General features: G+C 34.2%; 2 protein-coding genes across 3 annotated transcripts in view; both read right to left on the reverse strand.

Annotated features, from left to right (window-relative positions):
• shtn1 (shootin 1) overlaps positions 1–8,568 on the reverse strand; it is a 36,803-nt gene extending 28,235 nt beyond the window's left edge. For both annotated transcript variants that reach the window (XM_051133083.1, XM_051133084.1), the window contains exons 1-4: positions 8,438–8,568; positions 6,382–6,434; positions 5,641–5,701; positions 635–729 (exon numbers count right to left, since the gene is read on the reverse strand). In XM_051133083.1, coding sequence (XP_050989040.1) covers positions 635–729; positions 5,641–5,701; positions 6,382–6,434; positions 8,438–8,495 — 267 coding nt within the window. In that variant the 5' untranslated portion in view covers positions 8,496–8,568. The remainder of the gene's footprint in view (positions 1–634; positions 730–5,640; positions 5,702–6,381; positions 6,435–8,437) is intronic.
• A 2,352-nt stretch (positions 8,569–10,920) lies between these two features.
• The window catches only part of atp6v1ba (ATPase, H+ transporting, lysosomal, V1 subunit B, member a), a 37,702-nt gene continuing 22,729 nt past the window's right edge, over positions 10,921–25,893 (reverse strand). The window contains exons 7-14 of the mRNA XM_051133085.1: positions 25,108–25,209; positions 24,232–24,329; positions 24,011–24,134; positions 18,994–19,144; positions 16,889–16,971; positions 15,754–15,858; positions 15,530–15,659; positions 10,921–11,958 (exon numbers count right to left, since the gene is read on the reverse strand). Of these exons, the coding sequence (XP_050989042.1) occupies positions 11,807–11,958; positions 15,530–15,659; positions 15,754–15,858; positions 16,889–16,971; positions 18,994–19,144; positions 24,011–24,134; positions 24,232–24,329; positions 25,108–25,209 (945 nt within the window). The 3' untranslated portion in view covers positions 10,921–11,806. The remainder of the gene's footprint in view (positions 11,959–15,529; positions 15,660–15,753; positions 15,859–16,888; positions 16,972–18,993; positions 19,145–24,010; positions 24,135–24,231; positions 24,330–25,107; positions 25,210–25,893) is intronic.

Raw genomic sequence — 25,893 nt, forward strand, 5'->3', positions numbered from 1 at the left:
AACACAATTGACCCTTCGCAAACAGCTTGATTGACAGGCGATCTGGCCAATTATAAAGCTGAATCTGCCATTCTGTCTGACAAACAAATCAGACAGAAGAGCAAATTAACTTTAGTGGACTTAAACTTGAAAAATGGCGTGTATTGACGTCTTCCCGTGGTTGAAGTAAAATACATTCATTCATGTTTCGTGGTTCAGATAAAGAAGAAAAGACGATCAGTTTATGTAACGATTGATCTAACAAGGCAATACAGCGTTCTGTCACAACACATTAAAGAGCCACAAAACGGTATTTATTGTTTGAATTTCTTAAAAAATGACAACATTATAAAGCTGAGACCTTGTTTTATACCAGAAGTAACCTACTCTGTCTAGTCTGTTGGTGTATTGTCAGTTTCCTCTTTGTTCTGCAATGTATTTTTCACTGCGTAAGAACATGATGTGTAGTGTGAGAGCGGCACTGTTTGTCAGACATAACAACAGTATTGAAAGGTGGCGGTCTTTGCGAAGGGTCAATTAAATAAGAACAGAATCAAATCAACTGAACCAGAACATAAGAATCAAATAAAACAAAAAAGATACAAGAGGAAACAGAATAGAACCAGACGATCATAACTTCATTGTAAAACCCCACCTTTGAGGCCAAAGCTTCTACATTCTCCCTGCATGTCTTCTCGATCTCTAGATTCTCCTGAATGTTGTTCACCTCCTCGATCACCCTGTGTGACACTGGAGACAAGCAAGATGTCAAATATTTTGATGTTTTCTTCAACACAAACACACTACAGTTGTCACTACAGGCAAGCACACAACCAATTTTCTGTCATGCACACACTGGAGCAGACAGCACAGTACATCATGACGTTCACAGACAAGGTCACAACATCATACAATTACTCTGTCCAGAGCACTGAAACTTAGAACAGCTCTTTATCAGCTATCATGCTCTCCAGACTCCTTTTGAACGAGTTGACTGGGGACATTCGGTGTATGAAACAGCTGGAACTATACACATGCTAACACAGTGCTAGCAAGGATTTAACGGTGTTTGAATAGCTGAATAGTCACAGCAGTCATTAGAGCTGGGCTTTGACACAGATTTCATGACTTGATTAGATTCTGAGTCTAATTCACAAGCTTGCGATTTGATATATAATATATTGGATATATCAGGTACAGTACACACCTAATTTTCTCAAGGAGAAAATGGTCATTAAATATGGTTTTCTTAGGTAAACGTGACGTTACATGACATTATTTACAAGCTGTTGACATTATTTACAAGCTGACTGAGCGATTACATGACACAGGATACAGATTTTAGTAAGTTGAATTCTTTCTTTTAACATACCTTTGGATGTTCATTCATGTTTCTTTACAACATGAATTGTCACAAAACAGCACCAAAACAGCATTTACTGTAATAAAATGGACAGAATTTGAAATCTGAGACCTTGTTTCATATCAAAAGTCATAAAGCACAAAGCTTATTGCGATTTATTGGACGGGAGGCACATTACAATGTTTTGTTCACTAACTAAAAACAGGCTAGACTAAGTGATTCTTGGGATTTAAGAATCAATATTGTTTTGTAAAAACGAGAATAATTTAAAATTGAGAAATCAATATTTTTTATCCAGCCCTAGTAGCCCTAGCAGTGTGACATACTGTACTTCTAAAACTACTCTAAACATCTTTGTAATTTTTATATAGTCTAATTATTATACACGTTTACACGTATGTACGTGGGATATTTGCATCATTTGTCACCCTGTAGGACCAGTGATGGGGAAAATTGCGTTACTTAGTTACTTTTTATGGAAAGTAATGCGTTATGTTACTTTTGCATTACTATTTGTCACCTGGCACCTGGGCTTGCTTATTTGTTGTTTAATAAAGAACCTTATAAGATCCAAACATGAAGCAAATCTTTTTAAAGTTCGCAAAAAAAAAAAAACTCATGCAAATTAAGTGTGTTTCCATAAAGTTGTTAGAGTGAATGACGGTGGTACTAGTAACCTTGAGAATTATGGGACTTTTTTTTATTAAATTTGATGTTTCCATCAATTTTATTGTTTTTAATCTGACGTTTCCATCATTTGTTTCTGATGTGATACTTTAAAATGCGCATAAAAACAAGGCGATGGAAACATTGGTGCATCTAATAAACAGCTAAGTATTCTCTACATGGGGACAGGAGAGAGGTCAGTGAATAAATGGGAAAAACTTGCGTTACTTATTTGAGAAGTAACTCAGATGTTCCATTGTAAATTTAAATGTAATGTGTCACTTTACTAGTTACTTAAAAAAGTAATCTGATTACATAACTTGTGCTACCTGTAATGCGTTACCCCAACACTGTGTAGGACTATTTAAGTAAACAGTCTTCTGCATATTTGAACCGTCTTCAACATGTATATATATATATATATATATATAGGCTATATACACCCATGCTGCCATTCAAAAGTTAGTATTTTTATTTTTATTTTTAAGAAATGAATATTTTTATTCACAAAGAATGCATTAAACTGATCAAAAGTGACAAAAAGACTAGGGCTGCCCTCGCCTAAAGATTCTTCTGGTCGTTCATTTTAAGCATTAGTTGACTAATTCCATGTTTATTTATAAACCATTTCAATCAATAATGAGCCTTTAATAAGCCTTTAATTGCCTACATAGCCTAATAAGAGCTCAAGAGAAGGCGGAAAGCGCACCCAGATTGCTTTCATTATTTTACAAAACTGCAATGTTTTGCTGTTATTGTGAGGGCACACCAATAAACATAAAGTCTTTACAGATTCGAAAGATGTATTAGTCTTTTCTGTATGACCAAAAATGATGGAGTATTTTAAGTGACCACACCGACGCCTCCATCTGTCATGCAGTGAGCGTGCAAATATTTAGCTTAGCGCACGTTAGATTGGAGTGGCCATTTAAAGTTGCTACTACTTACATATTTCAAATGATAAGCCAAATTTGAGGTCGCTGTATGATGAGCTTTTGGACGTCCTTGACCAATGTACTGTATTACCACACAGACCAGCAGTTAACGATCGGTCCATCATGGACTGCGTGACTTCACCACTTCCTGCGGATTTTTTTCTGTGACTAAGCGACTAATAAAATTTTGGTCGACCAAGCCACTTCTTGTCAACTAGCGGTTAGTCGACTATTAGCGGGCAGCCCTAGTAAAGAAAGTTTACAGACTTCTATTTCAAATAAATCCTAGAATTTAGCACAGTTTCCACAAAATAATGATTTCAACATTGATAATAAAAGTTTCTTGAGCACCTAATCAGCATATTACACTTAAAAGGATCATGTGACACTGAAAACTGGTGTAATGGCTTCTAAAAATTAAACTTTAACATCATAGAAATTAAATTTTAAAATAGAAAAATCGCTATTTTTACTGTATTTCTAATCAAATAAATACAAGTCTCCAAGAGCATAAGAGACTTTTTTCAAAAAGACTCAAACAGCTGATCCTAACTACATATACACAAACATCTTGTGTACTGAAAAAATGTCCTTTCAGATTTTCTTTTCTCCTCAATAACCTCTTCACCTCAGCCTTCACTCAACTGTTGTCTATGCTATAGATCTATTTGAATTAGTTCAGTGCTGCCCTTCATACTGATCCTATAGGGCCAGAAGACCGAAATCAGCGCAGGCTTGTCTAGCCAATGCTCATTGTTAGGGTTAATCGAGTTATCTACGGTGTCTCCTCGCTTTCAGCGGCACATCCAAGAACCTTCAAAGATCCACAGTGTCTATATTTATATTTCATATATCGCATAGGAATAGTCTGTCCAACTGATTTGAGACAAAACTTCCAACATTCAAATTCAAAACGCAGTCGGTCTGACGAGGAGCCGCAATCTATCAACTTCCGAGGAGGCGGAAGATGGCGAGATGGAAGAGGCAGATGCTCTTAACGCCTGGAGCTCTTACCTTATTTGTGTCCGTAATCACCAGAGACTGGCCACGGACCAGCTCACAGCCTCTTAACTAATTACACATTGTGGTTGAGAGGCAAAAACAGGAATTAGCACCATCACGGCCAGCGGCTGCCTCCCAATGACACCTAATTAAAACTTGATGAACGCCCGTGTCTGCGATATCCAAGTTCCCGCTGTAAGCCTTTCGCTGTCACTCATTAAACAGTACTTAGCTGCCAGTTGGTCCCCCTCCACCCCATCTTTCATCTCTCTCTCTCACTGGTAGTACTAGCACTAAGTGACAGGTTAATTGTAATAGCTGCTACACATAAACCGGGCTAAGTGTGAGGCAGTTGCGGAGCAGGAGGGGGACAAGGGGGAGACTTCACACGTCAGGCTTGGCAGCTTTAATTGTAAGTTTTGGCCTCGCCATCAACGCTACATCTTCAAATCTCTTTCTTCTCGCGCCGTTCCTACGTTCCAGACCCCCCTCCCGGCACGGCTCTTCGCGCACGCGTCTTCTCAGAGACAGACAGTGATTACGTGCGCGAGGACGCCGAGTATAATGCTATCGGGCCTGCGTGTTGGAGAAGTGAATTAGAGCCTCTGATGCTGTTTCTACAGCGCCGAGCTTGATGAGGGGGCAGATGCCTTTGTGGTCTTATCATTAGAACACAATGGTCATGTTGTCATCAACCTTGCCATCTCCAATTGAAAAGACATGATTGTGTGTTGGGGGCTTTTTCCTCGCTCGCTCGCTCCCCAGCTCCCCCCCCAGCCAGCCAGCCTCCCCCTCGGTCGCTTTGCGCTGAATAGAAGCAATTTTCCGAGAGCTATGAAATCACGTAATAGCTCCTAATATGCAGCTGCTCTGCTAGAAGCTGCAGCCACTATTTAAGTGGAAGTCATACACAATACGTGTTTATGGCGGAGGAAACATGAGCAAAGGCCAAGATTATTCACAAAAACACACGCTCTCCTCTATCAAATAATGACCTATTTCGTGCATTAAAATGAGAATGTAATGGATTTTTTTCCCCTCCTCCTCGACGCCACCGGCCATTTGTTGTGCTTTTTAAAATTTCGCCTTTTAATTCACATGTCTGAATTCCACGTTTCCCCCAGCGAAGAAAAAGAAGGTGACATTTGTATAGACGCGCGAGAGAGGTGAAGTGCGGCGATTTGGCGAGGGAGGGACCGCCGAAAAAGCCATCTGAGACTGAAACCTGTCGCTTTCCTCCTCACTCAGGTGTGTGTGATTGATATCAATCCCAAACTCCAGACTATGAGAGCGAAAGTGGTCGATAGCTCCACTTATGTCTGCAAAAGCAACATCCCAGATGTGAATTTGGAGCCTAATGTATTTATCAAAACATCCTACCTTGCTTTACATACCCATTTGAGCAAAGTGAATGTCAATTTGCAGTTTGAATAAACAGGGAAATGATGATTACGGAATGACTAGGTGTGTCTATGTGGAACAGTGTCATAGTCCTTGCAATATTCTGAGACCAAAGTGCAAAGGAGCAAAGCATATATAGTCCATATGTATTTCCGGCAGAAACTGAAGTGGAAGTATTCTTTCTAAATCAATGTGTTTTACAGTACACTTGTTTTAATGTACTACACAGAAGTCTAATGGACATTAAGTGAATTTGAAGATCTTTGACGTGAATCAAACACCATAAAAACCAACCTTGTTCAAATTCTTTCAGCTTCCGTAAGGCCTCATCTCTCTCCTCTTGCATTTTTTTACACTGAAAAAAGATTAAATAAATCCGTTAGCAGATTTATATTGTATATATCATACATAGTATACACTACCAGTCAAAAGTTTTCGAACAGTAAGATTTTTAATGTTTTTTTAATAGTAATGATACTAAAAATTCAGCTTTGAAATCACAGGAATAAATTACATTTTAAAATATATTCAAATAGAAAACTTTTTTTTTTTAAACAGCACAAATATTTCAACATCTGGATCAAATAAATGCAAGTGAAGAGAAAAAATATTTAAAAAATCTTACTGTCCAAAAACATTTGACTGGTAGAGTGTTTTCTATTTTAATATATTTTTGAGATGTAATTTATTCCTGTGATTGCAAAACTAAATTTTCAGTAGCTATCATTTCAAGTGTTTTCAAGCTATTATTTTAAGTGTCATATGATCCTTCAGAAATTATTTTAATCTACTCTTTTTCCCTCATCTTGATTAAATGCATGCACCCTTTGTGAACACAAAAGTATGATGACAGAATTTTCTGTTTCAGTACAATGAAAGTCAATGCAGTGTTGAAAAATATAATATTTCTATATGAATTTTAAAACATTTTTTTGTTGGGTGAACTATACCTTTAAGACTACACACAGATGTTCAAGTGCAAGGAAAAAGAAATAAGGGGTGAAAGAAAGGACAGCATGACAGTGAACGTCTTACCTCCTTTTTGATTTTCTCGTATTCTCTTTGGAGGCTTTCATACTGGAGAAGTACTGCAGAAATACAAGGACGCCAGTTAAACATGTCTCTCAGCTTCCCATGAACTATACGCTCAGTTAATGCAACACATTATACAGAAGATCAGCTCGAGAGGAAACTACTGCAAACCACAACTCATGTCCAGCGTGAGGACTGCTCATGGAAACCAGTGCTAATTTACACAAAAGTATTTTTAATGTTGCAAAAATATATCATTACAAATACAGGAAATTCTCTTCCAGGATGAGACATACATTTGCTGGTCAAGATGATAACAGTTCTGCTCATATCTGTCTATAATCTGACTGCAGTATGAATCAGCATCAGCTCTACTGAATATGCATCTAATTTTAGAACAGAAGATGTGATCTGTAAAGGATTTACAAACCACGGTGTCTGGGTTATTAATGTCAGAGTGACACAGACTACTATGAAAAAGAGGCAAGAACAGACAGTAACCTCAGTTTAACTGTAATAATCCTATTTAATAATCCTAATGTTTATGAGGTCAGTAGGGTGCTTTGAGCAAAAGGATACGATACAAATTCTGCCTGAAGACATCAGTCAAGAACATTTACTCATTTAATGCCAACAATAACATTTGTGGGTTCAAAAATTACAAAAGAAAGCGCAGACTGTCTTGATTTCAGACCTGATTTCAGACTTGACAGTCTTGATTTAAACAGTTTTACCTGGCTGCTGTAAATAGTTACATGACTAGAGCTTTCAGAGATGGTATCTGCATCAAAGCTCCATAAAACATGTCATAATATAGGCATAGATATCATATTAATATTCAAATTGTCTAAGTCATATAAATTATGATCACAGTACACATCAGTGGTCACATTATAAAACCCGGAGCCCAATTCTGAATATGTAACTGTTATATACACATTAAAATGTGTAATTTTAATTACAGTAAATATACATTTGTCAACCACAATTTTCCCAAACTAATTCTATTAAGTTTTGAGAATATAGTTCCTATTAACAATTAAAGGAGAAGTCCACTTCCAAAACAAAGATTCACATATAGTGTACTCACCCCCTTGTCATCCAAGATGTTCATGTCTTTCTTTCTTCAGTTGTAAAGAATTTATGTTTTTTGAGGAAAACATTTCTGCATTTTCTCCATATAATGGACTGATATGGTGCCCCGATTTTGAACTTCCAAAATGCAGTTTAAATGCAGCTTCAAACGATCCCAAATGCGGTTGTAAACGATCCCAGCCGAGGAAGAAGGGTCAAATCTAGCGAAACGATCGGTTATTTTCATTTAAAAAAATACAATTTAAATACTTTTTAATCTTAAACACTTGTCTTCCCTTTCTCTCAAAATCAGGGCACCATACCAGTCCACTATATCGAGAAAAATGCTGAAATGTTTTCCTCAAAAAACATAATTTCTTTACGACTGAAGAAAGAAAGACATGAACATCTCGGATGACAAGGGACTGAGTAAATTATTTGTAAATTGTTGTTTTGGAAGTGGAGTTCTCCAGGGAGTAAAATAGTGTGCTCATTTTGCTGTAGAAAGATGCAAAGACAGACTGCATTATACATTTTATCTTTAAGTGAAAACAAAAGAAATGCCAGGATGTTAACCAAAAATGTGTGTGCATGTCCAAACATGCCTCTCAAAGCAAAAGGATTTATGGAGTATTTGTAAAGAAGTATTTTCCTCTGCATGCAGAGGAGATTACAAAGTACAGAGAATGTAATAATGCAATCTTTGTTCCACTTCAGAATTTGTTGGTTGGCTAAACAGATTATTTGTTTTCCTCGTACAAGAACAGATATGGGCTGTGCCTTATTGGGAATAAGGTTAAATCAAGTTGACATCGACAGGAGTGTTATATCTAGAGGAAAAAAGAAAAATAACGCTACTTCACGTAGGCCTATTATTATAGTACCTGTGTTTTGTTACAGCCCGTTCCAGCATTTCTATACACTATTAAGTGCGCTAGTTAGGGCACACCAGCACTCCTAATGCATTCGAATGAGTCACTCTTACCTTTGTTTGACAGTTCTGACATCATGTTCACTTCTTTCTGTTCTCCTGTTAACGCCATTGAGAGTTCCTGCGGTTACCGATTCAAAACTCCGGTTAAGCCCAGCGCAAGCGATACAGGAAATGACACCTGGTCACACCTACTACGGTCACACGCGTGCTCCGTTAAAGTAAAAATCTACCATGCAAACCATAGTTATACTATGGTAAAACTGTAGTAACTGTGTTTGTTTAGCGTGTTGACTACAGTTTTACCACAAATACCACGGTTAAGCTATGGTAAGTGTTGCAAAATGGTTAATTTGAGGTTGACATTATTAATTAGATTGACTTGAAGTGACAACCATCAGTTAATATTTAAAGTCTATTAAGTATTTACATAGACGTTCAATGTGGAAGAGCTTAAAGAGCGCACACTGAGCCTAACTGGAGCAGCAACATTTTTTAACACATTTCATGTAATATTTATTAAAATTACAAGATTTTGCAAAATAAATCATGCATTGCGTTCATACATATTTAATACGAACAACTATTATTAACAAAATCTATGAAAGTATACTTTTTCTTACTGATGTCACACTAAAGCTGTGTGGTTTTCATAGTAGTGCACCCTTTAAGCTCACCTTAAAATAATATGAAATCTTAAAAAATAACAGCAGTGTAAAACCACAGACCAGCAATAAATTGTAAAATGTTGCTAAAACTATCGTTTGGATCTAACTCTAATTATTTCCACATTCAAGATGCTTTGGACAGCATAAAGGTAAGAAAATGATGAGAGGATTTTATTTTTAATTTTTGGGTGGCGTGTCTCTTTAAATTGTTTTCATTCAAATAAATTCTAATTTCTGAATTTTCCTATAAATCATGAACTGAATCAAGCATTGCAAGGTAATGGTTTAACTATAGTATCCATGTTTTTTTGTTTTATTTGTAGTAAAACCCTGGTTAATTTTCAGAAGTGTTGAGAAAATAAATTCTCTAAAACTCCCATCGAATTTCATTCATGGACATTTTCACCAGTGTCATTTTCTCATCTTAAATGTAATATTTAACAGCATTCTGTGGCGGAAATGGTGGGGGTGGAAATGACGAGTAAATATGTTTAGAATAAAATCGCATTTAAAATAACCAGCATTTTATATTTGCTAATAATACACACGATAACTATAATTTTTACCTTCTGCTTAATCGCACAAAATTATTGCAAGATTGGAAATGACACACAAACAGGAATAAAATTAAGTTCAAAACCGATATTTACCTTGTTTTTTTCATGTCTTTTTACCCATCACTGCTGAAAAAAACAATAAGACCATCACAGAAAATTCTAATGGTTTCCACTACAAATACCATTACAGACATTACAAACCATCAACCTTTAACCATTAAAAAATGTTTTGTTGTAGTGTGTTTTGGGACATATTCCATTAGGATTTATTGGTTTTACCAAGCCACCAATAGAAGCTGACCAATTACCAGTAGAGACCAACAGGGTCCATTACAGTTTCCATTAAAACCAATAGAAGTCCCATTATAACCAGTAAAACCATTACGAATTTAGTGTTGTGTCTATTGTTTTTTTTCAGCAGGGTCCTCTCATTACTAAACACATACACTAACTTTCAAAAAATATTTAAAAGGGGCACATTTTTGTACCCTGATAAAATGAGACCACACTTATCAGAAAGTTATAAAACTGTATGTATTAAAACAGTATCCACCTTATTTTTCTGTATAAGAAAAATAAATACATTTTAGGTGTCTAGCTATTTTTAGCTATACAAAACAGCTGGTTTTGCCGCTTGATATTGCTAACTGATGTGTCTTACCATGTTATTTTAATATATTATCTTAATTATGAACACACTGCTTTGTAGTCCAAACAGTTTTACAGTTTACTGCACGTTTTATTCTTCTTGTTATTTCCCTATAGCGGCTAATGAACTGGAAGTCTCGCCCATAGGCTTACTTTCGCGTTGAAGAACAAGGTGGGTGGGTCTCATGTAAAACAATAAAATCTAAAAAATAATAGCACAAACAATTGAACAAAATGAAATCCATTACTTTTGATAAATAAAAATTGATTAAATAAAATTGGCATAAGTTTAAGAAACACCAACAGTGTTGCCAAGTCTGTGGTTTGTTGTCTCGGGTTAAAGTGACCCCAATAGCGTAACATTTAGCCCCTTGGATGCGAATTTTACCAGGGGAATCCCGCCAGAAAAAACATGTATTTTACCTCCTGAAAGAGATTTTTAACGAGGACCCCCGCTCAAAATGCAACTACACTATTTTTGGGTAGTTTTGAGTAGCAGTTGGGCAGGTTTTGTTGTGAAAACCTGGCAACCCTGCCCACTAACTATAGGAACTATGATACTGTTGTTATAGTAGTAGATCTTTTAAAACAATCCACTAGCATTTTGATTCACTTTAATTAATACTACTGTTATTATGACAAATAAATGAAGTAGTCAAGTCAATCACAATATAACAATATAATTTAATTCATCTGAGAGGTTTGACAGGTTTAACAGCAATCAACACAGGTAAAACGCATTTACACATACAGAGTAAGAGGGGAATGTTTAATCAGTCTTATATCTCAGCACATAATTCAAAGCACAGACGCTGTAAACATCCTCCATCCTCCTCTAAAAGGGAAATAACAGCTGTCAGTGACAAGCACACATACTATATGATCATTCAACACCTATGATTACCTGTCTGTCAGCATAACACAAACTAAGTTTGGTGTGCAAACATTCACTTGAATTTGTTTTCTGGATATTAAAATAAATAAAAGCAAATATTTTCAAGGGGAAGGGCCGTTAATGAATTTGTAAATCAAATAATCTCATGACTTACATTGGAATGTTTCGAAATACGCCATTATTTGTGTGCTTGTTGCAGTGATGAATGGAGGATGTGAGAGAGAACACAAATGTGCAAGTAAGCCCTGAATTTTTCCCTTCTGTTGATGTTTTTACTATACTCTTTAGGCTGCGGACAGTGAAATAATTTGAAATAATAAAAAAAAAGAAAACGAACTACAGGACAGTATGCGTCTCCAAAACAAAACAGTGAAACAAAAGCAAACCACGATTACAAATTCTATCCACACAATAAAGTACACACAAACATGTATAACACAACAATGGGGAACAATGGAATAATCTCTGGTGGTCATAACTAATGGGATAAAGACATGAAACCATTTTATGCATATTAAATGTGTATTATCCCAGAGTTACGCCCAATAATTCTAAACACCACTTGTCAGAGTAGAGGTGGACACAAGGGGTGAGGTTTTCTCAGGGAGACAGGTCATGTGACCTTTAGCCCAAGCCTCCAGAAGGTGAAGTGGTCTTAGGAGGCTCCGTGACGGGCGGCGGACTCTCTCGGGTAGAATTCGGCCAGTGTGCTCTGAGGAATTCTCTTCAGCATTTCTTTGGGGAAGATTCGGAGCAACTGCCAACCAATGTCCAGTGTCTCAAACACAGTTCTGTTGTCATAGGGACCTATAAAATAGACACATGCCTCATAATCTCAAAGTCACATGACATAGAACTTAAAGGAGAACTCCACTTCCAGAACAACAATTTTCAAATAATTTACTCACCCCCTTGTCATCCAAGATGTTCATGCCTTTCTGTCTTCAGTCGTAAAGAAATTATGGTTTTTGAGGAAAACATTTCAGGATTTTTCTCCATATAATGAACTTAATTGGTGCCCCAATTTTGAACTTCCAAAATGTAGTTTAAATGCAGCTTCAAAAGGCTCTAAAAGGAAGAAGGGTCTTATCTAGTGAAATGATTGGTCATTTTTTTCGAAAAATAAAAATTTGCATACTTTTTAAGCACAAAAGTTTGTGTAGCACAGGCTCTGGGATGCACGTCCACGATGCTACGAATTAGTAATGGGCCATTCTTGGATGATTCTTTCATTTTGAACGAATCTTTAATGTGACTCGGGAAGAACGAGTCATCTCAGGGAGTGATTCGTTCAGTCACGCATGCGCAATATCCTATTAGGTTCTGTACTGGAATTAGTTCACTTGTTTCGAGTCTTCTGTTTTTTTTTGAGTCATTCCTTCATCTTATGGGGCTGTCACGTGATGAACGAAAGACTCAAACCCGAAAACTTTTCAGATAAGAGGTGAGGTGAGCTAATCATAGACTAATGACCCAGGTAAACAATGAATTAATCATTTCTGTTTCTTATAGCATTATAGTTATGTCTTGTTTGTAGTGTGATCAACGTTTGTGTAAGCAGTAGATGTGTTAGGGAAGTAACACATAACATTTTAATTATATTTTGCTAAAATGAACGAAATGACTCGTAAAAAAAAGATTTGTTCATTTTGCTGAATGATACAATAGAACGTAGCGTTGTGAACTTGCAGAGCCTGTGCTACACAAGCTTTTGTACTTAAAGTATAAAAAAAATATTTTCCGAAAAAAAAAAAAAAAAAAAAGACAGATCGTTTCGCTAGATAAGACCCTTCTTCCTCGGCTGGGATCGTTTAGAGCCCTTTGAAGCTGCATTTAAACTATATTTTGGAAGTTCAAAATCGGGGCACCATTGAAGTCCATTATATGGAGAGAAATCCTGAAATGCTTTCCTCAAAACCATAATTTCTTTACGACTGAAGACAGAAAGACATGAACATCTTGGATGACAAGGGGGTGAGTAAATTATTTGTGAATTGTTGTTCTAGAAGTGGACTTCTCCTTTAAGCTTCCATTAGGTATCATACTCGAGCGACTTGATCATTGGAATCCTTGAGCCAAGACCAACAAAACATATCTATGAATATATCTATGATTTCGTTTCCATCATGAGCAAATTGCGCAGACTGTTCTGACTCTTTTTCTAACTGACTGGACTTACAGTTCATGTATGAAGGGAAAAAAAGAAAAATCCCACAGACCGTGCACTCATATCACCAATCAGAATGTCAGAGACTTCAGAGAGGTCTCAGATTGTTTCTGTTATCTTTACATAATTTTTGAACTTTCCATTTAGCAAAAAAACCTAAAAACATGGATCATGGTTCCTACAAAAATATTAGGAAGCACAACTGTTTTTAACATTGATAATACTACTATAGAATGATATTTAGAAGTATATTAGAATGATTTCTGAAGGCTGGAGTAATGGCTGCAAACAAATCAGCTTTACCATCACAGTAAAAATTACATTTTTAAATATACACTGCCATTCAAAAGTTTGGGATCAGTAAAATATTTAATGTTTTTTTAAGTCTCTTATACTCAAAGTTCCATTTATTTAATCAAAAGTACAGAAAAAAGTATTATAAAATATTATTGCAGTTTAAAATAACAGTTTTCAATTTTAATATACTTTAAAATAATAGATACAAAACTGAATTGTGTCACACTAATTTTGTCACACTATCCTTATAATGTGCTAATTTATTATCAATTTTAGAAACAGTTGTGCGGATTAATTTTTTTTTTGGAACCCGTGATTCTTTTTTCAGGATTCTTTGATGAATAAAAAGTTAAAAAGAACAGCATTTATTCAAAATAGAAATCTTTTCTAACAATATAGGTCTTTACTATCATTTTTCATTAATCTAACACACCCTTGCTGAATAAAAGTATAACGGCATTGTATATTGTTACAAAATATTTCTATTTTAAATAAATACTGTTCATTTTAACATTTTATTTATCAAAGAATTCTGAAAAAAAAAAAAAAAGTATCACAGGTCACAACTGTTTCTAACATTGATAATAAATCAGCACATTAGAATGATTTCTGAAGGATCATTTAACACTAAAGTCTCGAGTAATGTTGCTGAAAATTCAGCTTTGCATCACATGAATAAATTCTATTTTAAAGTATATGAAAAAAAACACTATTTTAAATTGCAATAATATTTCAGAATATTACTTTTTTTTGTATTTTTAATCAAATAATCGCAGCCTTGATGAGCTGAAAAGACATCTTTAAAAAACATAAAATAAATCTTACTGATCCTGAACTTTTGAACAATATTGTATACAGTATTATGAAAACAGTCATTTTAAATGGTTACAAAAAAAAATAATAAAAAAACGAAATATTACTGTTTTTACTGCATTTTTAAAATATAATTTGTCTATGTGAGCATAAGAGACTTTTTTCAAAAATATTTTTAAAAATCTTACCGATCCAAACTTTGGATTGGTGTACATAGACAGATTTAGATAAATAAAAAAATAATAATAATATTAAAATAAATATAATTGATGTTAATTTCTCAGAGCTTTATCAGCTTTAATGTTTTAGCTTTGAATAAAAAAAAAAAAAAAAAACGTGATTGTGAATGCATGCAATGTTCTTTAAGAAGCTGGCTTTATAGCCTTGCATTCAGCTTGCAAAGATCAAAACCGCTGACTGACACATGCCATCTTTAATGGCATATTTCAGTTAAACAGAAAAGTGCTTTACTTGATGGAAACACTGTATTGTTCCACAAAAATGGCGGGGGGATGAGTGAATGCATGTTTTGTTCTCTGTAAATAGAAGCAATAACTGAGATTGTTGGAGTCCAACGTGTGTTGGTGGAACAATGTCCTTTTCTACCAATGACGATAATGTCACAGCAACTGTGTGACACACACACAAAGGAAACTGAGAGATTTCATCCCCAAAATAAAGCAGCGATCATTATGAGAGACGTACACACTTATTTTTTATAGTGAAGTGGAGGGTTTGATGGAGACGGAGGGCCTTGCACCTTGTGCTACGCTGAAGAGCGACAACATTGAGAAGAACATTCACTGAGGTGAAAGTGCTTTGCGGCAGAGCAAGAGCAGTGGCTGATAGAAATATCGTCTAGTGGTTTCCAATACAGACTATAAAACAGCATAATAGTGTACGCGTACACACACAGTCACCTTGGAATTTGAAAAAAAAAGCTCTAGTGTGATGAACCCTACTAAAGATAAAGCAAAGCTCCATTTACCAGAGAAAGACTTCATAATAACTGCGTCTTTGCGAGTACAGTTCTAATTTTCTGCCAAATTTAGACCCATGTTTAGTAAATGAGCCTATGCGGTATGCTAGAGGGGTTTGTACCTTGAGCAATGAAATTCTTTTCAAACTTCTGCAGGAACTCCAGGTACAGCAGGTCATCTGAAGTCAAAGCTTCCTCACCCACCACAGCCTTCATGGCCTGAACATCTTTACCAATAGCATAACATGCATACTATGGGATTAAGAGACAAACAGAGGGAGAATTAGTCTTGAAAAACAACAATTAAATGGCAAACTGTGGTATGAATGTTTTATAACTTATTTACAAGCTGGTTAGAGACATCAGCGTGGTCTTTGCGGGTCATGCCTTCTCCGATAGCGGATTTCATCAGACGAGAGAGAGATGGCAGTACGTTGATGGGGGGATAGATCTTTAATTGAAAAAAAAAAAAAGTAGAGTTAGGTTGCGAAAATAAAAGGAAAAACTGTGTTCTAACATTGAAAATGATCGCCATAAAGATTTATTATTAAATACTGAAAATAAATTGATGTATACACTACCTGTCAAAAGTTTTTGAACAGTAAGATTTTTAATGTTTTTTTTGTTTTTTTTAAAGAAGACTCTTCATTTATTTAATCCAAAATACAGCAAAATGACTAATACTGTGAATATTTTTACTATTTAAAATAGCTGCTTTCTATTTGAATATATTTTAAAATGTAATTTATTCCTGTGATCAAAGCTAAGTTTTCAGCATCATTAATCCAGTCACATGATCCTTCAGAAATCACTCTAGTATGCTGATTTGCTGTTCAAGAAAAATTGTATTATTATTATCATTATTATCAATATTTGAAACAGTTGAGTACATTCATTTATCTGAAATAAAAATCTTTTGCAACATTATAAACTATTCCATTCAAAAGCTTGAAGTCAGTATCATTTTTTTTGTGATACTTTTATTTAGAAGGATGCTATAAATTGATCAAAAGTGATGATAAAGACATTTAATGTTACAAAAGATTCCCATTTCAGATAAATGCTGTTCTTCTGAACTTTCTATTCATCTAAAAACCTGAAAACATTCTATTCAGCTGTTTTCAACATAATAATAGTAATACAAAATGTTTTTAAGCAGCAAATCAGAATATTAGAATGATTTCTGAAGGATCATGTGACTGTAATGATGCTAAAAATTTGGCTTTGAAATCACAGGAATAATTTTTAAAATATATTCAAATAGAAAATAGTTATTTTAAATAGTGAAAATATTTCACATATTTTCCCTGCACTGTGGATTAAAAAAAAAAAAAAGCAGGCTTGGTGAAAAGAGACTTCTTTTATATATAAAAAAAAAAAAAAAAAATCAAAATTATACCGTTCAAAAATTTTTGACTCATAGCATATGAACCACATTAATGAGCCCTAGTGTACTTTTGCAGATTCTGCAAACTTCTCACCTGTCTGTTATGCAGTTGTCTGTCAACATATACCTGTCCCTCTGTGATGTATCCCGTCAGATCAGGGATTGGATGGGTGATATCTGTAAATGGGGGCAAAATGAAATTGGCAGATTTAAGCAATTTTATGCAGTCAAAACTGCTTATTCTAGTCACGCATAATGATTTTATTAGTTTTAACTAATAGCATTCATAAAGCAGCCCTGATCTGAAGATCAGTACAGTAATATTGTGGTGTTTTGGACAGAACAGAGATAGTGAGTTATCGAGATAGAAGGGCAAAGAAAGCGATAAAGAAGAAAGATGGAGGTTTCCTGGAGCTGCTATAATAGGGAACACCCATTCAGAAACACACACAGGTCCTTCACAACGATGTTTCTATAGTAACCAAAGCCATCAAGAGTGCTAGTTACTGGGCACAGTTGCTGTGTCCGGCCTCAACACAAAATAAAGAGTGCACATTTTATATCACTAACTGTCCAGAATCATTCTGATTCTTACAAGTTTTGTAATGGCGTGCAAGAATGTGTGAATGTACTTGGCTGTAGTTTAGAGACAAAATTGAGAAGTGACCCTAAAACTTAAAAAATCCTTTGATAATGAACATTACGGGATGCCCTCATTTGGAAAATGTAAAATATATGAACTACATAACTAAATTACTAAAAGTAAATGATTAAAAAAGCTTAATAATTAAATTAATATCCAAATAAATAATTACTAAATAATAACCTAAAAACTAAAATGATTAACTAAATAAATATGAAATAAAAACAAAATAAAATAACTGAATAAATACAAAAAAAAAGTATATCTAATTAAATGATTAAAAACACTAAACTTAAATAACTAACTGAATAAATAGCTAAAAAATACTAAATAATTAAATATCTAAATAGAAAAACTAAAATAACTAAACTGACATAACTAAAAAAAAAACAACTAAATAACTAAAATAACTGAATAAATAGTTTTTAAAAACTAAAATAATTATACATCTAAATAAAAAAAACTAAAACAACTAAGCTGAGATATCTAAATTTCTAACTAAATTAGATTTTACACTAAATGAGATAACTAAAAATGCACATTTTATATCACCAACTGTCTAAAATCATTCTGATTCTAGCAAGTTTTCTAATGGCAGAAGGACACCAATGAAGACGACGAATGAAATTTATGGTGTGAAAAAAATAAACTTTTTGTGAAGTAAAATTATGGGATATCTTCATTTGGAAAAATTATAAAATGAACTAAAACTAACAAAATAACTAAAACAAACACCTACATAATTACATAAATATCCAAATAAATAATGAAAATAATCTATAAAATAACTAAAATAAAACAACTAAAAAAAAAAAAAAAAAAAAAAAAAAATGTATATCTAAATAAATGACCAACAACTACTCTGAAATAATTAAATAACTGAATAAATAGCTAAAAAATACTAAATTATTAAAAATCTAAATAACGAAAGTATATCAACAAAACTCAAAAAGCTAAAAAAAACCAACTACATAAATAAAATAATGTAATAGCTAAAAAAAACAAAATTATATATATATATAAAAAACTAAAATAACGAAACTGAGATCTAAAGGAGATACCAAAAAATACATTTATTTCATTAAAAAAAACTAAATAAAAATAACTAAACTAAAAAACTAAAGTAATTAAATAATTATATTTTTAATAGTTGTTTTAATTATTATTTTTTAATTTTATTTATTTTATTTTACATTTTTCACCAGGCTGAACTCTACATTTTATTAAAAAGTAATAGCACACTTCTCAACAAACACCACAATTTCATGCCTAAGTTACATGCTGAAGTTGAATATTTGTTGAAATGGCTTTACAGTACACTACCAGTTAAAAGTTTTATATATTTAATTGAATATATTCAAATAGAAAACAGTTCATTTAAATAGTAAAAGTATTTCAAAATGTTACTATTTTTGCTGTACTTTGGATCAAATAAATGCAGGCTTGATAAGCAGAAGAGACTTCATTAAAAATCTTACTGTTCAAAAACTTTTGACTGGTAGTGTATATAATCAATAATTAGCGTTATATAAAAAGAAGTGTGTATGTGCATGTACCATCATTAGGCATGGTTAGAATGGGGATCTGGGTGATCGATCCATTCCTGCCCTCCACTCTTCCAGCACGCTCGTAGATCGTAGCAAGATCAGTGTACATGTAACCTGGAAAACCACGACGACCCGGTACCTCTTCACGGGCAGCAGACACCTACAAACCAAAAGAAACGAAACCAAAACCGGCATTTTAAATCATGACAATTTAAGTTGTGTATGATGTGTATATAAAAACTTCATTGTCTCTAGTGAAGTTACACAGGAGCATCTTAAAACCCTTGAGTTACAAGAAACTAAACTGTAGCATCTGTTCCACACCAACCGATTAATGACAGCCATTTCAAGCCGGCCAAATGACGTTAATATATTTTCCACTCGCTGCATCTGCACACCGAGGTGCTTTTATAAGCAGAAAATACACTCAGATCTCCTCCCAAGGTTAAAACGAGTGTAGACACAGTTCTAAGCCTCACCTTTACCAGGCTGAATGGGAGAGGGAGTTAAATGTTAACGCTCCTGCTGCTCTTTGGAAGTGTCTGCCTACTGCAGAAGCCAAAGCAGGCAGCTTCGATAGGGCTGAATGTATCCCAAGGTTACAGCGGCACAAAGACAGGAGGGAATGGTCCTTTCACATGTACGCAAACTATTTAGAATGAGCATTATGCGTTTGACACATGTTTGTGGCATAAAAAAAATGATTATCACTGGCATGAGGGTGAAAGAAAGGAGATCTTCAGAAGGCTGAGGAACATTTGAAGTCAGAACGTCCCACTGCTGCGTTTAGAATGACACACTACCATACAACTCTATACTATTTTGCCGCTATGTGAAGTGTGACCTAGTAAATTTACCAAAATGTGCAGGAAATATCTGCTTTATGGAAAGCAGTATCTCTAATGCAACACACTCTATTTTCTTCACTCTTCCAGTGCAAAAAATAAAAAATAAAAAATCAAAAGCGACATCAACCTTGATTTTTCTTAAACATATTCTTCTTCACTCATGATTTAATGCCGAAACTTAAAACACTTCAGAAGAAAAAAAAAATCAATTACAATAATTAATTAAATAATTTTCTTTTTCCATCATGGCAACTTGATCCAATAGTGAGTTAAGATATATATTAATATAAACACATAAACACATTTGAGTTACATAAATCTCAAAGCATATTAATATTAAGTTCATCACATTGCAATAGGAAGAACCTCATGTTGAGCAAATTACATTTTGGAATAAAGCACCCAGTGTAGGTGCTCTTGCGGTATACTACACATTTAGCTGAATTTTATACATATTTGCATACTAGACAAAGTATATATGCTATTTAGAACAAAAATAATATAAGTAGTCTGGCATAAATAAAAAAAAAACTATATATATACACTGCTGTTTACATTTGGGATCAGTAAGACTTGTAATGTGTTTTAAAGAAGTCTCTTATGCTCATCAAGGCTGCATTTATTTGACTAAAAAAAAATACAGAAAATAAACAGTAATAGCGTTATCACTTAGTACAACTTAACATTTCAAGTTGACTAAACTTATTTGAGTTGACTGAACTTAAAATTTTAAGGCAGCATGGTAACAAATTATTTTAAGCTGACTCAACAAATTGTGTTTTTTGTTTTTTACAGTGTGAATAAAAGTATTAATTTCTTTCAAAAAAGAAAGAATAAAAATTCACCAACCTTAAATTTTTAAACAGTAGCGTATACTGTTAAAAAAGGTTTCTATTTTAAACAAATGCTGTTCTTTTTATTCATAAAAGGTATATATATTTTATATATATATATATATATATATATATATATATATATACATATATATATACATACATATACATATACACACATATACATATACACACATATACACATATATATACGCACACACACACACATATATATATATATATATATATATATATATATATATATATATATATATATATATATATATATATATATATATATATATATATATATATATATATATATATATATATATATATATAAATATGTGTGTGTGTGTGTATATATATATATATTTATATAAATAAAGCATCACAGCTTCCAAAAAACTGCTTACAACACTGATAATAAATCAGCATATTAGAATGATTTTTGAAGGATCATGTGACACTGAAGACTGGAGTAATGATACTGAAAATTCAAATTTGATCACTGAAATAAATTAGATTTTAATGTATATTAAAATAGAAAAACGTTATTTTACATCATAATAATGTGTCACAGTATTACATTATTTTCTGTATTTTTTGATCAAATAAACACAACCTTGACAAGCATAATAAACTTTTTTTAAAAATATTGAAAATCTTACTGATCCAAAACTTTTGAACGGCAGTTCTCTCTACATTGTGTAGTAATACTGTTTCTTATGTTTTATGTTTATATAATTCTACTTCTATATTTTTTTAATAGTTTAGACCAGGGGTCACCAAACTTGTTCCTGGAGGGCCGGTGTCCTCCAGAGTTTACCCCAACTTTCCTCAACACACCTGCCTGGAAGTTTCAAGTATACCTAGTAAGACTTTGATTAGCTGGTTCAGGTGTGTTTGATTAGGGTTGGAGCTAAACTCTGCAGGGACACCGGCCCTCCAGTACCGGGGTCTAGTGACCCCTGGTTTAGACTATTTTTTTAATATGTAATTAATTTCTGTGCAGAGAGTTGTACAAAACATTTACTTCATGTTCTACTTCTGTGTATACTTGTGACCACTAACACTTGATTTGTTCGATCAAAATGTTATAAGGTACAAAGCCAATGTCTGGCTCTACGTCAGGTTTTGTTTAAAACATGATTTTTTACACTTCAGCAGATGGTGCTGAAATTCATTCATTACAATTGGACACAGTGGCTCTTCAACATAAGCCACCCAGGAAACATGATAGTAACCGTAACGCTGGTCATTGCTCCAGCCTCCAATATTGTTCCAAATGTCAAGAGGGGGTTACTGTGCTTTTGTTACACAAGATTATGTTCATTCATAGCCGTCATAGCTGTTTGTTCAGCGCCAAACAGTTGGAATATGATATAAAGGAAATGGCCCTGTACATGCAAAGTCAACTACTTGTATTGCTAAACAGAGTTGAGAGATGCTAAACAAGGTTGTTATTTATATGATGCATGATAAAGCAATATAAATGAGTACTAGATGCTGTGCATCTAGCCTAAGAAGTGCATGGCACAATGGCTAGGAAAATACAAAATGATATAGAGACTAGATACAGAGACCAGAGAGGATTATTTACTTGACAAGGTCAATTATGTTTAAGCAGGTATGAAATTCAAATAGAGAACAACATGGCATATGATGAGACAGGGCAGTGGAAATATCACCATGATGTACAGATGGTGTTTCAGATTTGCTTGCCCTTGCATCTAATAGAAAAACCTACTTTCCTCTTGAATGCTTTCATAGCTATAAAATGTCAACATGAACTGTTTATATGGGATACAAGTGCATTATGGCTCTGTAAAGGAGACCTTCAACTATGTTTGTTGAATTCACCATAACAAGATTTAATAAATAAATAAATAAATAAATAAAGACATACACCCTTAAAAAAAGCATTGAGTGAGTAGCTTGTGAGTAGTATGTTTACACATAAAATCTCACTGAAATATATTCCAATCCTTTTAGGCTCAGAAAGGCTGCCTTTGTTTGATCCAAAAGTACAGTAAAAATAGTAATATTGTGAAATATTGTTACAATTTAAAATGACTGTATCAATATCAACATATTTAAAAATGTAATTTATTCCTGTGATGTCATTACTCCAGTCTTCAATGTTACATAAACCTTCAGAAATCATTTTAATATGCTAATTTGGTGAGTTTTTTTTTTACTGTCTTTACTGTCACTTGTGATTAATTTAATGTCTTTGCTGAATAAAATTATTAATAAAAAAAACTCAAACTTTGGAACTGAAGTGTAAAACTAAACAACAGCCAGTGATCACTATGCATTATTGTAATATGGAAAAGAGCAGCTGTATTATTTTATTTCACTGGGATAAAAGGCATTAATCAACAAAAATCCACTTCTCTCAAAAATCTGAAGCTCTTGCATTTAAAAAATGAAAATTCTGTCATTAATTACTCATCCTCATGTCGTTCCAAACCCGTATGACCTATATTCATCTTCAGAACACAAATTAACATTTTTTTATGAAATCCGAGAGCTTTCTGACCCTGCATTGACAGTAATGCAACTACCATGTTCAAGACCAAGAAAGGTAGTAAGGACATCATTAAAATAGTCCATGTGACATCAGTAGGGTTGGGTATCATTTGAAATTTATCGATTCCAATTCCGGTTCCGTTTCTGCTTATTGATTCCAATTCTTAGCATTTCCTAGTTTCAATTCCAATAACTTAAAACGTTTGATTTTAAATGTTAAAATCACATTAAAATCCAAATGCAGGAATTGTTAAGCGGAATGCACGTGTCTTACCGAATAACCAGTTCTTAGAAATTTGGAACCAGTTCTCGATACCCAATCCTAGACATCAGTGGTTCAACCGAAATTTTATGACCCTATGAGAATACTTTTTGTGTACAAATAAAACAAAAATAATGACTTTGCTCAGCAATTTCTTCTCTTCTGTGTCAGGCTCTCTTGTGTATGCGTGTCAGTTGACACAGAAGAGAGGAAATTGTTAAAGAAAGATGTTATTTTTGTTTTCTTTGTGCACAAAAAGTATTCTCGTAGCTTCATAACATGTCCCAGATATATCCTTATTACCTTTCTGGGCATTTTAAGTGTCAGTTGTGTTGCTGTCTACACAGGGTCAGAAAGCTCTCGCATTTGATCAAAAATATTTTAATTTGTGTTCTGAAGATGAACGAAGGCTTTGCAGGTTTGGAACAACATGAGGGTGAGGAATTAATGATAGAATTTTCATTTTTGGGTGAACTATCACTTTAATGGCTCTTGCTTCTGACATTCATTATGAGGAAATAATTTTATCAATATGATATCGTCCTCACCTCTCTCAGAGCTTCTGCGTAGGAGCTCATGTCCGTGAGGATGACCAACACGTGCTTCTCACACTGATAAGCCAGATATTCTGCTGTGGTCAAAGCCAGACGTGGGGTGATGATGCGTTCAATGCTACGTAGAACAATTCAAAAGATTCAAATAGTCAATATGCATGCTATATCACAATGCATTACATAAGAGCACATAGGTCATTTAAATGAATTCTCACGTAGGATCGTTGGCCAGGTTCAGGAACAAGCACACATTGTCCATAGAACCGTTCTCCTCAAAGTCTGACTTGAAGAAACGTGCAGTCTCCATGTTGACCTGGAATTTAAACAAACAGACACAAATGTGAAACGCTGAATAAATCCAGAGACCTTCACTTCCTGTTTTACCACACTCTGATGAACTGACAATGTCAGGTGCTTTCTTGTTCATTGTCCAACCTAAATCTCCACTATTCAGTTCAAAATGACCTCTTGAAGTACATTTCCTGCTAAAGGAAAATCCTTTTCCTTTTATAAAAGGTTTAGCATTTTGACCACCCTGCACATGAAATCAAGATATAGAGTTACAGGGTGTCAAAAGCCAATGCATTAGACACGAGTCCGCACCGGGAGCCCAGCGGCCACAAGACACAAGGCTGGGTCAGTGACATTTCAAGCACAGGTTAATGGAAGTCCTCCACACTTGAATACACAGGTGAACCTGACACCTGACACAGGTAATACCTGTCTGAGAGGACAGACCGCAGCCACTCAGGTGACAATAACAAAGGTTTGGAGAGGAAGCAGACAGGTGAGGGCAGAGGGTTAAGGTAGTGTTAAAGAGCAGGATTAAGCCACCTACGAGGACCAAAATTCACTCACTCACACAAAACGGACACAATTTTACATTCCATCCACCGAGGGGATCATTTTACACAAGCATCCTGAAATTCATGCAAACAGTTGACCCATGTATAGACACCTAGATGTTAAAGAGGATTTACTGTTGTAAAGAAAATTAACATACAAGGAACCTCAACCTCAAGTCATACAAGGAACCGAACACACACACACTTGTAAACTGGCACAGATGAAGATACATAAAAACCACTCACCCCCATAGCAGCAAAGACGATGGCGAAGTTTTCTGCACTGTAGTCCATCACATCTTTTGGTTTCTGCACCAAACCAGCCTGACGACAGATCTGGGCAGCAATCTATCAATCAAAAACCACAGAACCAAAAACGTTAGAGTTGAAAAAAAAAAAAAAAAAAGTGAAGGGTTGGGTAAGTCTAAATTTTTCTTATGGTTACAAAGGCTGTATTTATTTGATTAAAGATACAGTATAAGAACAGTACTTCTGTGAAATGTAATTACAATTAAAAAAAAAAAAAACAGTTTTAATATATTGTAAAATGTATTAAAATTAATTTGTTTCTGTGATGGCATCAGCCCTTACTCGAGTCTTCAGTGTCACATAATCTTTCAGAAATCATTCTAATATGCTAATATGTTGATCCAGAAACAATAACCAAAAATATTTGGTTAATATTTGTGGCCACCATAGAGTCCCCTGATCAATTCTCTGATGAGTCGATGAATAGAAATTAAAATAACAGCAAAACAGCATTTATTTGAAATTGAAATGTTTTTGTAAGATAATAAATTTATTTACTGTCACTTTTTTTTTGAAAGATTTATTTTTGGCATTTTCACTTTTATCATGACAGGAGAGATCCGAAGTTGAGAGGAAGCGAAGTGAGAGAGAGGGGGGTGAGATCGGAAAGGTCTTCAAGTTGGGATTCGAACTCGGGTTGCTCGTAGTGCAACAGCGCAATTACTGTCACTTTTAATTAATTTAGTGCATCCTTGCGAGACAAAAGTATTTATTTATCCTAAA

Source organism: Labeo rohita, chromosome 17 (genome assembly GCF_022985175.1).
Source record: "Labeo rohita strain BAU-BD-2019 chromosome 17, IGBB_LRoh.1.0, whole genome shotgun sequence".
Lineage (NCBI taxonomy): Eukaryota > Metazoa > Chordata > Actinopteri > Cypriniformes > Cyprinidae > Labeo > Labeo rohita.